Genomic DNA, 15489 nt, shown 5'->3' on the forward strand with positions numbered 1-15489 from the left:
ATGCACAACTTCTCACAATACCAAGCCCAACAATGCACTGCAAATTTTAATTGGCTAGTAACAATGTTTTTTGTAGGGAGACCCATGAACCAATTATGAATGATGTCAAGTGATGCAGTCAATCGAAGAAAAATGTTATATCATAAAAAGTTTATATAATAATCACGAAAGTTTCATCTCTAATTGTATTAATCAAATACGCAAATACTACTTTTTTCATAAGATAAATTTGATTAATAATTGATTAAAAACGTCCACACATAAGGATATATTTGAAGTAAGGTGGAGCCACGACACCTATGCTTTTAGTTTCTATGTTCAGTCTCAGGAGTTGGTACTTCGCTTCCGTAAGAACCTTTCTGATGATTTTTTATGTTTAAAAGTTGGGAAAGATACTGATTCAATGTCATTTCAGATGATGTAATGCACAATGAGTAGGCTGTCATGCATTACAGATAATGAATCTGCCTGTCATTGCTTAAACAATTAAATGTCAGATGTTTCTTTAAGCAGCAGGTAAACATTAGACACACCTCTTCAAATGTGTAACAAGGTGTGACTACCTTTCATATGGTAAAAAGGACCAACAAATCAACCGGTTAGGCTCCATAGCTCAGTGGTTAGAGCACTGGTCTTGTAAACCAGGGGTCGCGAGTTCGATCCTCGCTGGGGCCTAAACAAAAGTTGCTTTTTAGAAAAATAAAAACAGAACTCTACTAGTTATTTACTCACGGCTCAGGCAATGTTTTAAAGGGGTCATATGACACAGCTAAAACAAATATTATCATTTGTTTTAGATGTTATTTAAACCGTACTTGCGTAAACATTTGGCCGGTCTTAGTCTAATCATACCACAAACTGACATAGATTTGTGGGGGGGGTGGTTACACGTTTCAGGCAGGTCTGGGTGAGCATTACCTTTTAGATAGAATGCATCTTTTGTGCCAACACTCTAATTTTGGCAATTTTACGTGTCTAATACATGCATGGGCAATTTATAACATTCCGAAGACCCAGAAAAACACGTATTCGCATGATATGATCCCTTTAAAATTCGTACATAGTATAACTAGAAAAGACAAGATTAAGAAAACGGCCTTTTATATAGCAATTTCTTATTTAATTAAACCTTACAAATACATAAAACAATCAGAACAATACAAAAGTCTGTAAAATAATCTTACGTAAAAGATGAAAGCTGCAAAGGCATAACAGTAGAAACAACATCAAGATAAAGTAGATAAAAAACAACTAGATAAGAAATCTTTTGTCAACCAGAGTTTTGGTGGCGAGGTTCCTGCGGCCCATTCCATTTCGGATTAGCCTGAAGATCTGAAGGAGAGAAAAGTTACCCTAGTAATCATCACTCAAAGACTGCAGAATAAAACCAGTCTATTAACAAACACACAAACACTAACCAGTTGTTGAAGATATGTCAATACTGCTGCTAGAATGAAGTTCTGACTGCCCAGGTCCACCACACAGAAAAACAATGTGTCAAAGATCAACAGCACAGCTTCATTACCATAAAAAAGAACATCGGTGAAAGAGTGAGAATCATCTGAAGAGAGAAAAAGTTGCAACGATTAACTCAAAACAATCAATAAATGCACAAATCATAACAAAAATTATATGTATGGGATTTTTTCCAAATATTTACCATTGTAAAATATGCTTTTATCCAATGGCTCTATGAACTCCATACCGACCAGTCTCTCAAACAGCAGCTTATCTTTCACGATGTAATCCATCTCACGATGTGCCTGAGATAACAACATACAGAACGACCAAAAATTTTATCAAACACTAACTCAACAGTTCATTTAAATATGTGTGTGCTTATTGGCACAATCCCTTAAAGTTAAATTACAGGGAGGACAAGTCAAATGGCTTGCAATCCTTACATGATCGATGACAGAGCCGAGGAATCTGTTCATGGTATGGTATGCTTTTGTGCTCTGCTCACATGAATTGGCTGTAGCATCCATCAATCTTGAGGGCCCATTTCTCTGTAGGGGTCAATAGTAGTAAGAACAATAGTCTTTGTGTGTTTTGATTGAGCTAAAACAGTCAACGGTGATAAGGATTCCTAAATAAATAGGATCATGGTACCTGCAACACCAATGTTGTGATTCCACAACATTCCATCCCAGGAAACACAAAAAAATGTACTGTGATTGTTCATCCAAAAAATTAAAATCTCAAACATGTAGATTCAAATCTGTATAATTTTCTCTGTTCTGTTGAACACAAAGAAGATAGTTTGAATAATGTAGAAAACCAAACCATTCTGGGGGACTATTGACTACCATAGTAGTTTTGTTTCCTACTTAGGAAGTCAATGGTTTCCCTGACCTGTTCGGTTACAAACATTATTTCAAATATGTTCTTTTGTGTTCTGTGGACCAAAAGAAATGTAGAGGCTAAGTAAAACAGCTTAAGGCTAAGTAATTGATGACGGTATTTTCATTTTTGGATGAACTGCACTTTAAGTCATTTTGGATACAAGTGGCTATCATCACATTTCTATAAAAACAATATTTCTATTGTAGCTTAACATAAGTGCATGTGTTTATACCCTGCTGAGTTGCTCAAGTATCCGGTCATATTGTGCTCGAAGGCGGTTGGTAATTGAGATCTGAAATGTCTGAGTGTCTGAGTTGGGCAACAGTCCTCTCTGGCCACACAGATTATCCTAACACACCAACACATAACAACAGTGAGTGTTTCGTTCATGCTTAAGCTATGAAATGTTTGTAAGACCCAAACTCTGCCTCACCGCCTCTCGCTTCAGATTCGTATTCATCTCATCCATGTTAGTGTCAGCGTGACCATGAACAGAACGTCCATGGATGTAGTAGCCAAAACATTGGTGAGACAACAGCATCACTGAGATCTATCCATTTCACATTTAATAGTGCATTAGATCTTAATACATGGTGTAAAAACTGTACATAAGACATCCGACTCTGCTGCATTCATTTTTTTAGCTCAATACTTACATTGCTGATTGAACATAGATCCACAAATTGGCGAATCTTGTCTTCAATGAAACGCTCATGGAACACGGTGAAGAATATAATCTAAAGTAACATGGCATAAAAATAGAATGTGAAACACAAACACACACATTTAAACAGATTTTCCTTATAGCCTTGGGTTCTGCCCACAATATCCCTTGGTATCCAGTTATTTGTGAAGCAGATTACATTATGTGACCCTGTCTGGGAAAAACCAGGCTCTTAATTTAATTATTTTCCACCATTAATATGACTATGATTTCAATCTTTAACATTCCTCAATAAAAATACAAATATCAATGTTATATTTTTATAAGTTATTTACATTATATAAGATGTTTTATCTAAAAAAAACAGTAAATCACAAAAGTGAATAGTTTTTACAGACTTGGTCAATTATCTGGGGTATTATTATTGGCCAAACGTGAAATGATGAACATGTGGTTATTGCAGATGCAGAGTAAGCTAAATTACAGAGGAAATGCATGAGACGGTGGTTATAGCAAACCAACACCTCTCTTTCCATTCATATGCGTTTTCCACCCCCATTGTTTTATAAATTGCAGGCGTTTCATGAAAACAAATTCTCTTAAACGACTGGGGTTGATTAGTCAACACACCCCCAAACCCTATCTGTTTGTGTCTACTTGTGGTTTGGTGTGTTCCACCCTTAACTGACATTCTGTTCTTTTCTTATCTTAGACCATGCACCCACAGATCGCTGCACACAAAACTAGAAAAAACTTTTTTTTATTAAGCTCAACTATATTAAGCACACAGATTTACGACCCAAAAAATTCACTATTATTTTGTTCGTATTCATTTTAAACGGTAAGAGACACCAAATGTTGCCCTGTGAAATATTGTGGTCTACATGGTTATATTCGAACCTGCTCCTCTTATTTTTGCAACCACGCTTGTTCCACCACACCGCTTCCTCTCAGATTTCCGTGGTCTTAGAAATCTCTAACTATAGCCATATTCCACCTATAAAGTAACAGATAAGTTCTGCTTATCTGTTAGGCCACATAATATATAAAAGAATTAACCAGACAAGGGTTTAAAGATGAGGCTTAAAGGAGGGGGACCCCAACTTACAACTAAATCACGTGTTAAATACAGTATACAGTATTTCCCATAGTATTTATTTTCTCTACTATGGCATGCAGTAAATGGGGGATGAGATCGGTTTGATTACTGACATTCTTCCAAATATCCTCCTCTGCAGAAAAAAAGAAATGTATACAGGTTTGGTCCAACCTGAGGCTGAGTAAATGAAGACAGAATTTTTGGGTGAACTATCCCTTTAAGAATAGGAGCTGCCAATAAGATTATCACATAATCTCTGTATTTTTGTTTTGCCTTGTTTAGAAAGATTTCTTTCTGAAAATGAGAAGACTTTCCAGAACAAATGTAACCATGTTTTCACCTGTATTAAGCCAATGCTGAGCCACAAAACAGAAGCCAAACCATAGCGGAGTATAAGGCTGTATGGCGGTGTGTATGCCTCAGGAGATCGCCGGAGATTGGAGGAGGGATCCCTTAGGGCCAAGCTTGAAAAGCCCACCACCTGAAAGCACAACTCACTTTAAATACTATGTACTCGACACAAACAGTACACAGCATGTCCAATTTCATCTATAAAGTTTTCTTTGGTGCTCAGAATGGGCCGTTCTTCAAATCACATTGTTGCTGCAGCTCAAATGGCAGCGTAAGGTGGCAAAAATTATAAGTTTGATACAAAGAAAACACACAAACCAACATTTACCCTATAAAAATCATCTGCTGACTGCATACATGTAAAATGTGGCCAAGGACACTCACCTCCAGAAAGAAGAGCACAGCCATGACCTGAAATGTTGGGCTGATCTTGCGAATGGTCTGAATCTCGTTCCACTCATTGGCCACAAAGTATGTTCTCCAGATACTAACGGGAGAAGCTTGACTCTTTCCCTCACCAGACCCTCAAAACAGAACAACACCATTACAAAATATTACAAAATAATGTCTACTGGAAAGTAGAGAAAAATCTAAGCAATGTAAATACCTTCCACATGTTTACTGGCTTTACCACGAGGTCTTTCCCAGTCTATAAAGAAAATATCCACAGATAGCTGCACAAAGAGCTTGTGAAGAAATTGCACTGTCTATAATAAAAGAGTTACAGTTGGGTTTAGGAGGACTGGAAGAAGAGTATGCTTTATTTAAGTTATGTCAATCGGAATGACACGATGAATTCACCTTCAATGCAAAGGCACAGCCAACATAAACAACAAAACGCTCCTCCTGAGCTGCTAATGGCAGCAACACTGACACAAATTGCTGAGCCTGGACACACAAAAAAGCCATGATGATTGATCTTGCTTGCTAGTCCTAAAACCTCCATCAAAAATATGTAGGTTTACACTGCAAACAATGAAATGGATTAAAATCACAGAAACTGAAGTGATAAGAAGTGGGTGAGCAACAATAGAAAACTAACAAAACAAAAAAAGTGGATAGACTTGCCTCCACCGTCTGGTCAATAATAAAAGAGAGAAAGAAAAGTTTGAGAAAAAGACAGAGTTAGTGAGAGAGAAAAAAGGGAAAAATATAAAATTTTATTTAGAATGAGCTAGACAGAGCCACCCAAAGTTATTCATGTACACACACAAGCATAAACCCCATTTCAAATGAAAATCCTGTCATCATTTCCTCACCGTGGGGTTGTTACAAACCTGTATACATTTCTTTGTTCTGTTAAACACAAAGGAAGAAACAGTAAACAAACAGATCTCATCCCCACTTACTGTCATAGAAGGGAAAATAAATATGATGGGAGTCAATGGAGGATGAGATCTGTCTGGTTTACTGACATTGTTCCAAATATCCTCCTTCATGTTAGGAACAATCTGAGGGCGAATAAATGATGACAGATTTTTTGGGTGAACTATCCCTTTAAGGAAATATGAATCTAAAGTTTTTTTCCAATTTGAAATGCAATTCATTGATTAGTCCCTGTTGGGCTCTACTTTTTTAGCGACATGCTGGGAAATAAATACTTTTGGATGAATTATCAACGAAGTACAAATAATCTAAATGAATGCCGCGTCAATGCTGACCTTAAAGAAAATGAGCCAATAGAGTCCTGTTCCCACAGTGATGATGAAGAAAACATTTGCCAGATCACCAGCATAGAACAACAGGAACTTTAAAATGGTCTGAAACAGAAACAGGGCCTGTTTTACATAACCGATTGATTTCGTTAAAAATGATCCTAGAATGTGAATCCTTACCTGCAGATCTATGAGGGGAGAAGCAATTCTTCTTTTCCAGCTTGCTGTCTTTAATAGGGAGTGGACAACAGCCACCCCACCCAGCACACCTAGAGCAATCTGGATACATATAAACACACAGTATTTCAAAGTAATCCCATAGCTTCCAGCTCTCTTAAAACAGCAAATTGATCTTTGTACCAAACTTTGCACTCACATCAGTTTTTATCCAAGCTTCATTCTGTTCCATCGTATACTCCAAAGAGAATGACACCTGGGAACACATAAACACTATCTGTGTGCTCCAACCCCATCGGAAAACAGCAGTCAAAGTAATCAACATGTCTACACCGTTGTCATCATTCATCGCGCCAGAAAGGAATAACTTCTGCTCATTACACTACACAAAGACTTTACAGTCAGTATAAACGCCCCTTATAAACTCCATAACTTGCTGTAGATTTACCGTAACAGTCTGTGTGCTGGGGTCAGTGATAAGTATATCAGAGTAATCCACGGTCATCAGAGGGGGGTACACCTGTCCTTTCTGTGTATTCGGCACCAGCTTAAACCTGTTCAATGCAGCGCAATGAGATAAGTCTGACCTCACACATTGTCCACTTCTTGTGTTTGTAAATGTATATACATCTTACCCAATCTTAATGTTAGAGGCCACACGTATGACTCTAGGTGTAGAACTCAAAGTCTTCTCTCTGCCACTCAATGTGTCCACAAGCATCAGCCTCCGGGTCAGGTACCAATTATTCATGTTAGATCCTGCAGCAAAGCAAAGCTAAAGCCTTTATACATACAGATGATATGATCATGTATATGCTTGCAGCATTTGTGACTGTACCCTGGTTAATAAACTGGCCATTGAACTGCTGGTTGAGGTTTAGGAGAGGAACTGCAAGAAGTCGTCTGGTCTCCTGAGCCTTCTGAATGACCAGGAAGACATCATAGAAAACAGGTTCTGGATAACCAATCAGGAGCTCCGACACAGAGAGTACACACTTAAGAAAGATAAAAACAACTTCAGCAACATATCCACATGCATATGAATCCATGACAAAGGGGACAGAGAAAAAAACACTCACAGTCTGTTTGTAAGCGGTCCCAAACGTGAAGGCAGATTGTTGTCTGGTAGGTGTGTCTGGACAGAGCTGCAGACAGTAACTATTAGTTTGTTTTTAGTTGAGTAATGTTATTGAAAACCTTATTGATTATATGGTAGATTTTAGGGTACAATACCGAATCATTTAATTAATGACACACATTTAGCTATAGTCAGCCACAAACCTTGTGCATCATGACACACATTTAGTAATATTATCAGCCAGGTGAGCCAGATTAAATATAATTGTGACGAATGAGAAGGGGACGGGCTAAACAAAAGATGTTACCATGTGCATTCTGATTGGTGAACAATGTGAAAAACAACTTAGGATTTCTGTATGAATGATGGAGTCAGATGTACATTGGTCAGATGACTTCAGATGAACTCTGAATGTCTCACTTTGCTTGCTCGAGCAAATAAAGATTGAATTCTTAAAACCTGGAAGCCTTGACTGCTAGATTTTTTTCTACATTGGAAGGTCGATTTGCCTCAACAATGATTAGAAATGACAGACCTAAACTGCCACCTGTCTTTCCTGCATACCTGCAGGTTTCCTCCACCGACACTCTCCCACCTGAGAAAGTCTCCACGTATCGAGTACACAGCAGCCAGCAGCTCAATGTTGGTGTTCTAATGGAAGTTAACAGAAAGAGTCTGTGAGCCTTTACAATATGGAACACACTCTTCAATTAAAGTTTAAGTATCCAGCACAGGTTACCTTTTGTGCACCCTTAAAGCTGAAACCAACAGGAAGGGGCTCAGTCTGTAAAATGCGTGATGCTAACCCAGACTGTTCTCCGTAATACAGCCAAGGCATGTTGGACCTCCTAGAGTCACAACAGTGTCATAAAAACAAGCGGTGGGTTCTTCTGTCTGTTGTTAGATTCTCATCATAACATGTGGTACTTTTGATATCTAATAGGACAGATAAAGACTTAAATACTGTTTAAATGGTTCACTATTATTCAAATTCAAAGGGTGACTACTTTAAAGTTGCTAAAAAACATGATTTGATTATTTCATCATTATTATCAGTCACAACATAATTCACAATAATTCCATAGTTTTGATAAGTTTATTACCATTATAAAATGTGACCCTAAACTTTTGAATGGCAGTGTCCATTGCTGTTACATCTAATCAAATTAAACAGATTATAAATGGGTATTAAAGTCAATGTTTAAAATACAGATTATATGTTATCTGCAAGTGTTACCAGAAGGAGATTTCCTGACTGCTGCCCTGAGCAGCTGTTGCTCTGTAGATTGTGTTATAGAGGCCACAGGCATCATTGGTGATGCTGCTGGAGGAGTACATGTTCATCACACACATGTTCCCTAGAGCCTGACATGCGGTACGGTTTGAGAACAGCTACAGAACAACAGCAAACAATCAAATTAACATACAACAAATGTCTAAGGTTTCAGGAACTTTAATGGAATACGCCACCCAAAAATGTGGACAACAAATATTGAGTATTTTCTTTATTATCTGAGTATTTTCTTTAACGTATTAACATATATAGTTAACCACAATTAGTATTTTCTATATCTTCATTTATGCATGCATTTGAATATTAATCTACATATCATTTCGTTTCACATTAAGAAGTATTCATAGGAATAATAGAATAGAATATTACTTATTAGAGATATAATCAGAAACCATATTTAACCACATTGAATTCAAGATGATTTAATGACTTAATGTTACAATCAGTATACCAGTTTAATGATTATTTACATAAAAATACTTATATAGCATGTTTAAGAATACTTTTCAACATTTTACAGCAATATAAAATCCAGTGATGTCTGTGAGGCCTAAGGTTCAAATAAAGTTTAGAGGATGACATGCAGAAAACACTTTTTACATAGAGCACCTGCACGTACCCCACGCACATTTTTGTAGACAAATTTAATTAAATTGAACTTATCGCATGCAGTCAAGGACGCTAGCCTGTTCATTATTACGCTAAAAACAATACTATATCAAAAACATGAGTTCAGTTTTAATAAAGCCTTATCGTATGCCAAGAACGACTCATGAGTTATTGCATATGGTCAAGGATGCATTATGAGTTCACAAAGTTTTTTTGCCGGAAGAAAACCGGAAAAGTGGCCAAATATGGGCAAATTAATTATTTGTCTATGCGCCAACCAAGATTCCACGATTAAAAACGTATCCTGTTGCCTGGGATCTATTGGTGGCAGAAATAGGGTTATTGGTCATTAAAAATAAGAGATAACGGGAATTTGCCTGATTGGTGTAACAGACGAACCCCCTGCACAAGTTTCACTATAAATATGGGCTTGAAAACACTGTATTTTCAGATGCTTTGGGAAGATCTCACTTTGTTTGATTCGAACAAATAAAGTTTACTCTTTGACACCTGGACCTTCTTTGTTTGAGCAATTTTTTGAAACTACAAGATCAATTTTCAACAACACAAAAAGCCGAAGTGCAGTAAAAACTGGTCTCACATAGCCTACCACAGTATGGAAAGCAAAGTTTTTTTAAGGATTGAAAGAGTAGAAAATAAACTAATCGGTCTGGTGTTGACAGGAGATGTGTTTTCAGCCGATTCTTAAAGATGGCTACAGAATCTGCTGATCTTGTAGCACTAGATCATTCCACAAATGTGGAACCAACAAGATTTTGAATAATTTATGAAAACAAACAGTTCTTGAGCACCTTTGACTACCATTTTTGACCCCCCAGAAAATCAGTTACTAACATTTTTCTAAATATAGTTCGTGTTCAACAGAACAGAGAAATGTATGCAGGTTTTAGGGAAATGTGTGTGTGCGAACTTACCAAACAAGCAGCTGATGAAGAATACATGAAGCTTGAAAACCAAGCCGATGGGACAACGAGAGCCTGTGTAATACATCCACATGTTACAGTGTAAACATCCCTACTAACCTTGCACAAACACATACACAATCTATGAAGTGCACTCTGAACTCTTACCAACTGAGAATAGGTGACACTGGCGGCTACTGAGGAAGGCAGGATATTTTGAGAGAAGCACATCCCTCCTGCCTAAAAAAATTGCCATAAACCCCTTGTTGAGTTCATCTCATCATTCCAACCGCATATTAACACAAAATGAGCAAATGCACTGCACAGTTGAGATTCTCACCAGTATGTTTGAGGTCCCGCAAACACAAGACTGAGATGAGTTGATGAAGGAATCCTCGCATCTCACACACCTAAACATAAACCAAGCACACACACAAACCAAAAATTATTAAAACTAAAAGAGGCTACAATTAATTCTTTCTTGAGACGTCTACAGCAAGCTTTACCTGCTGCCGGTTGTATCTGGCGCAGAGAAAGACGGCTCTGTTGCACTGCATGCTTCACATCGGGCTTTATTTAACAGATTCCCATTTCCATCTCTCTCCACTAAAAAACACGGACACAGTAGTTGTATTTACAAATTATGTCTAAGTGATACTTTTCTAATGGGAAAAGTCCAGATGCAATACGTCTTGAATCATACATATAAAATGACACTTACCCAGCACGCTTCCCTTAGGACACTGACACTTGCCATTCTCGCTCACACTTCCTGGACATTGGATGCACCCATAGCCATCCTGTGTGACCCCCTATGAATCACGGTAATCACATTCTTCTTGAATAATATTTCTTAATTGTATTAATACACTGGCGATATACAGTAGCTTGAATTAGTGAAAATGTATATGACACCTAAAAAGTTTATATAAACGGCTAGCTAAAGACATGATAGCTTGAATTAAACAATGCAGTACCTGATTAGCATCAGGACACTGTTGACAGGTGATGGACGCTCCATTACTGACTAACACTCTGAAACCAGTCTTACACTCACAGGTCAGTCCTGTAAAGCAGAGATAATACCAAAATATAAACACATTGGTGACAAGTATACAGCAGAACACTAAAAGTTGAAGTCATCTGGTGAAAATGTTTCTATTGTGCCATACATTGTTTTGTATATAAAACAAAAAGTAAAGAAAAAGTAAACGTTTAGTTTTAATTGCACATAAAATACAAAACAGATTGTGTACATTGATTATTTAGCTATTTCTATATTATATTTTCTATATGTATATATATTAGGGATGCACCACTATGTCAATTTTGGCTGATACACTTTTAACATTGGAAGCCGATAACTGTTATACAGTATCTAAACATTGATATTGATTTCTGTGGCTGAAACAGAGGCTAAATAGTGGCTGTAGAGGAGATTTGCATGTATGCAATGACCATTTTCTTTTAACACAAGAATGAGATTGTTAGTGCCATACAGAGATCTCTAACATGGGCTCATACAGTAAGGTGAAATCATGGTAAAACCGGATTTGGTGAAATGTTGGGAGTCAGATGCTGCATGATCATGGGCTCTTTGAAATAAAGTGTTTACCTTTTGGCACCTGGAACTGTTGTGAGATTTCTGTTCTGCATAAGACACGTTGTGGATAAAGCGTGACCAAATGCCAAGTGTAAAACGTGAATGCATGAAGTTAAATGTGGAATCGCACATTTAACATCCCTGTATGAAAACGCATGCAAGCATACGCTTAGACAAAGACGGATAAACACATCAGGTAAACGCACGCGTTGCTAATTGTGATACGCTATGCTGCAGTTGTCGCAAAGTAAACAAAAAGCTCACATGGTCTATTTAGCGCTGGGAAAGTAACGTTAGCATGCATGCTAATTGAGATTATACCTGAGTAAATAAAAAGGTACCGGCTATTTTAGCCTAACAAACACATTCGTATATAGCCTTCTTTTGCAAACCACCCTTACCTGATTTAACGTTATTGCTGGTTTGATTCGGCCCGCATTTCACACAAGACAAGCTCGAAATATCAAAATAGTTTTCCCCTCGACAATCTGAAGGCTGCTGAAACGCTATAGAGAACTGCTGGCAAGAGAAAATATTCAGTTTTAAGAAGAATAGCACGAACGACCCATAAATACAATCTCTCAGCGTCCCTGTCGCCATGGTACAGATGACGTACGATGACGCTATTCCTGTGTTCTACCCACGAGGCGGATCTTAAAGCGCTGGCTGGCTCATAAAGTCCTCAGAGGAAGTGAAGCGGTTGCAGCCGACGGCGTGAGCGGTGATGTTTTCGCGCGTTTTCTCAGACACAGTCGTTTGTCCAGAGAAACAATCATTACTTTTCACAGAAAAACACACGGTGAGTAGACACGCTCGAGGAACGACACTTCCGTGGACTGCAGGGAGATTGTTTCCTCCTAGAAGTAGCTGCAGTTATGAAACTTCAGTTTGTGAAATGTGTTTTCTTTGTTGTTGAGATGGTTCCTCTTTAAACCTGAATGTGCATTTTTTACAGACCCTATTGGTTTGAAAGAAGAATCATGACAATAGTGGTTGTACGTTTGCAAGGTTTAAGCACAGAAGCCGGATCTGAAGACATCCGCAGGTTTTTTCATGGCTTGCACATCCCTGAGGGTGGCGTTCATATCACTGGCGGGGAGAAGGGTGAAGCTTTCATCATTTTTCAGTCTGAAAGACAAGCTCAACTGGCCATGTGCAACTCCGGGAAACTTCTCAGAGGCTCATCTGTTTCGTTGCATATCAGCAGTTTGGATGAACTGAAGCAAAAAATGGAGTCAAGGTTAAGAAAAGCAAACACCCCCGTAGTGGAAAGTAAAACCTTGCCATCAGTGTCAGTGTCCCCAGACATCAACGGAAAACTTTTGCTTAGTCTAATGGCTGCCATTCAAGGACAGCTTTCGAATGAAAGCCAAGCTCCTAACCAAATGCCAGAAAACTTCAAACAGACGGTTCAACGACCCTCACCTGAAGACCAGACAAATGCAGATTTCTCTCAGTCTGGAAGAGTCACATGTGGATTTGCATCTACGGAGCAGGAAAGCAGTGGACAAAACATCGATTCCAGTAAGCCAGGATACCTTAGGCTTTATGGACTTCCAGACTTCGTTGCTGAACATGATGTCCGCCATTTCCTCAAAGGACTCTCGGTTTTGGGAATTATTACAAACGTTCGCTTACCGCTGACCTTTTGCTGCCTAGTGAAGCTGACCAGTTTAGCAGAGGCTGAAAAGGGACTCCAGTACAACCATAAAAAATTGAAAGAATTCGATGTTGAGGTTAGACCTGCCCATGAGAAGATGTGGACAGATGCCATGGAGCAATCCGGCAAATGCATGCACGCCATGCAATCTCACACTTTCTCGGACCAAAAGAAAATCAACGTGGATAGGAATACACACAGAGATTTTTCTAGGAAAAGAAGTGTTGAGAAACGGCCTTTATTAGGATCTCCTAAACGCCACTGTCAAAACTCGCCTCCTCACACAGAACTTTACGTCATAGTCAATAATCTTTCAAAGAATATAACCAAGACTGAGATCAAGAACATTTTCAGCTGTCCTGAAATCCCTAACAGTCGAATTAAACATTTATTGAACAAATGGGGAGAGAGAACAAGCACTGCGTTCATCACCTTTGAGCATGCAGAAAATTACGCCGCAGCTCTGAACATGAATGGGACCACCATAAGTTTAAAGAACATCGAAGTATCATCCATTACTAGGGAGGAAATGTTAGCTATACTCGGCAGGAACAAATTCACAAAAATCTGGAGACCACAGCCCTACATAAAGGCCAAAGACGATTCGTTGTGTATATATGCGAGGAACTTTCCTGCAAATGTCATGAAAAAAGAGGTGAGGGATTTTTTCATGCACTTTCAGGTCTGTGAGAATAAGATCAGACTGCTCATGGACAGTCACGGCAATGGCATTGGAGAGGCCATAGTGGACTTTGGATGTGACAAATTTGCCAGACAAGCTCAAAACGTCCTACATGGGAAGCATTTCATGGGAACAAACATTCTCCTCACTCTCATTTCTCGCAAACAGATGAAGGAGATACTTGGCACACAGTGAACTATTGGAGATGTGATTACCTTGAAAAAAACAAATTGTGTGCAATTAATGTATACGAAGATTACAGAATCACAAGTTTAAGGCTCACTGACTGTTTAACTGCTGAAGCTCCGCGAGCTTTCAAAAATGCTTTTGTCATTAATGTTCCAGATTAGTTGTTTTGGCCTCAACAATTAAATATACTTAAACAAGAATCTAAGCAGTGCGTGTGAAAAGATTTTGAAAATATTGTCTGCTGGAGAAATAGATATTTTTCTACGATTGCCAAAAAGATACTTTACACTTCTCATTGGTTTAAAGTTAAAAATGCACAGCATGTTTGTTTGCCAAGACCTTTAAACCCAAGTCAAGCTACGTCATGCAAATTTTTCGTTTTCTTCCTGCTGAATAAAAACCTCAGGCTTCATCTAAAAATGGATGTCAAATATCTTGTTCTGCACATTGTTTGTCTCCATACATTTTACAATCATTATAATTGAACACCACCTTTCTAATGAAGCAAGTCTTTCCTCACCTTGGGCAAGACGTGTGAAAAGTTTAAGTTGGGCCGTTCAAGAGAACTGAAGCAGAAACTAAGAAAATGTCTTCTTCTTTAAAGTTAGGTAAATAACACATAAATTGTGTAGGGAAACTGTTGCTCATTCTTATAGCTCACCTTGTCATGCCAAGGTCACTGGTTTCAATCCCATGGAATGCACAAAATCTGAATGCACTATACGTGACTTTAATGAAAGCATTAGTCAGATGCAAGAACAAAGGATTGTGGGAGAGCGTGTACTTCTTTCCCAGTCTACAAAAAACATTGACCTATATTTGGGGTAAAAATAAAAAATTGAAGTATTTTCTAAAAGTGCACATTTAACAGTCTATCTTAAGGAGGATTTTGATGAAGATCAACTGAAATACAAGTCTTATAAAGCAATCCCAGGTCCAGTAAAGATTTAAAGAAATGATGAACCTCTCTACATAGTGTAGCAGTGGTAATGCACAGTTACAAAACTCCCCTCTAAATCCACAAGAAAAGTTGTAAAAGATATGGCAACAACAAATAAAAAAAGATTTGTCAAGTGTCCAGTGTCCTTCCAAAGCCCAAAACATGATTTCTTTTCGGCAGCTTGCTTGAACAATTTTATTTGAATAATTTCAGCATCTG

General features: G+C 38.1%; 2 protein-coding genes across 3 annotated transcripts; one reads left to right on the forward strand and one right to left on the reverse strand.

The window, feature by feature from the left end:
• Positions 1 to 1086: 1086 nt before the first annotated feature.
• On the reverse strand, positions 1087 to 12443 carry tmem67 (transmembrane protein 67). 2 transcript variants are annotated; one of them, XM_079469714.1, is made up of 28 exons: positions 12201 to 12443; positions 11174 to 11262; positions 10918 to 11008; positions 10703 to 10802; positions 10537 to 10606; positions 10365 to 10436; positions 10209 to 10271; positions 8608 to 8762; positions 8110 to 8218; positions 7935 to 8021; positions 7372 to 7437; positions 7131 to 7287; positions 6928 to 7051; positions 6741 to 6846; positions 6492 to 6548; positions 6296 to 6394; positions 6122 to 6220; positions 5262 to 5348; positions 5068 to 5167; positions 4845 to 4984; positions 4450 to 4590; positions 3003 to 3083; positions 2780 to 2896; positions 2579 to 2695; positions 1905 to 2009; positions 1661 to 1763; positions 1419 to 1561; positions 1087 to 1332 (listed from the first exon to the last, which is right to left on the reverse strand). In XM_079469714.1, exons 1-28 carry the CDS (start codon positions 12397 to 12399, stop codon positions 1252 to 1254), a joined length of 2958 nt encoding a protein of 985 aa, XP_079325840.1. In that variant the 5' UTR covers positions 12400 to 12443; the 3' UTR covers positions 1087 to 1251. The 2 variants fall into 2 exon arrangements, with proteins under 2 accessions (XP_079325840.1, XP_079325841.1); XM_079469715.1 differs by lacking the exon at positions 5262 to 5348 and having other exon boundaries at positions 12201 to 12433.
• A 46-nt stretch (positions 12444 to 12489) lies between these two features.
• rbm12ba (RNA binding motif protein 12Ba) lies at positions 12490 to 14765 on the forward strand. Its single transcript, XM_079469721.1, has 2 exons — positions 12490 to 12598; positions 12808 to 14765. The coding sequence occupies exon 2, from the start codon at positions 12951 to 12953 to the stop codon at positions 14334 to 14336; it is 1386 nt and encodes a 461-aa protein (XP_079325847.1). The 5' UTR covers positions 12490 to 12598; positions 12808 to 12950; the 3' UTR covers positions 14337 to 14765.
• The last annotated feature ends 724 nt before the right edge of the window (positions 14766 to 15489 follow it).

Source organism: Barbatula barbatula (genome assembly GCF_947034865.1).
Source record: "Barbatula barbatula genome assembly, chromosome: 12".
Lineage (NCBI taxonomy): Eukaryota > Metazoa > Chordata > Actinopteri > Cypriniformes > Nemacheilidae > Barbatula > Barbatula barbatula.

Coding starts and splice junctions, on each gene's coding strand:
- tmem67 (XM_079469714.1), bottom strand. CDS start 12,399: ATGGCGACAGGGACGCTGAGAGATTGTATTTATGGGTCGTTCGTGCTA. Junction 10,437..10,536: donor GCGGGACCTCAAACATACTG/GTGAGAATCTCA, acceptor CAATTTTTTTAG/GCAGGAGGGATGTGCTTCTC. Junction 3,084..4,449: donor TCAGCATTGGCTTAATACAG/GTGAAAACATGG, acceptor ATGTTACTTTAG/ATTATATTCTTCACCGTGTT.
- rbm12ba (XM_079469721.1), top strand. CDS start 12,951: ATGTGCAACTCCGGGAAACTTCTCAGAGGCTCATCTGTTTCGTTGCAT.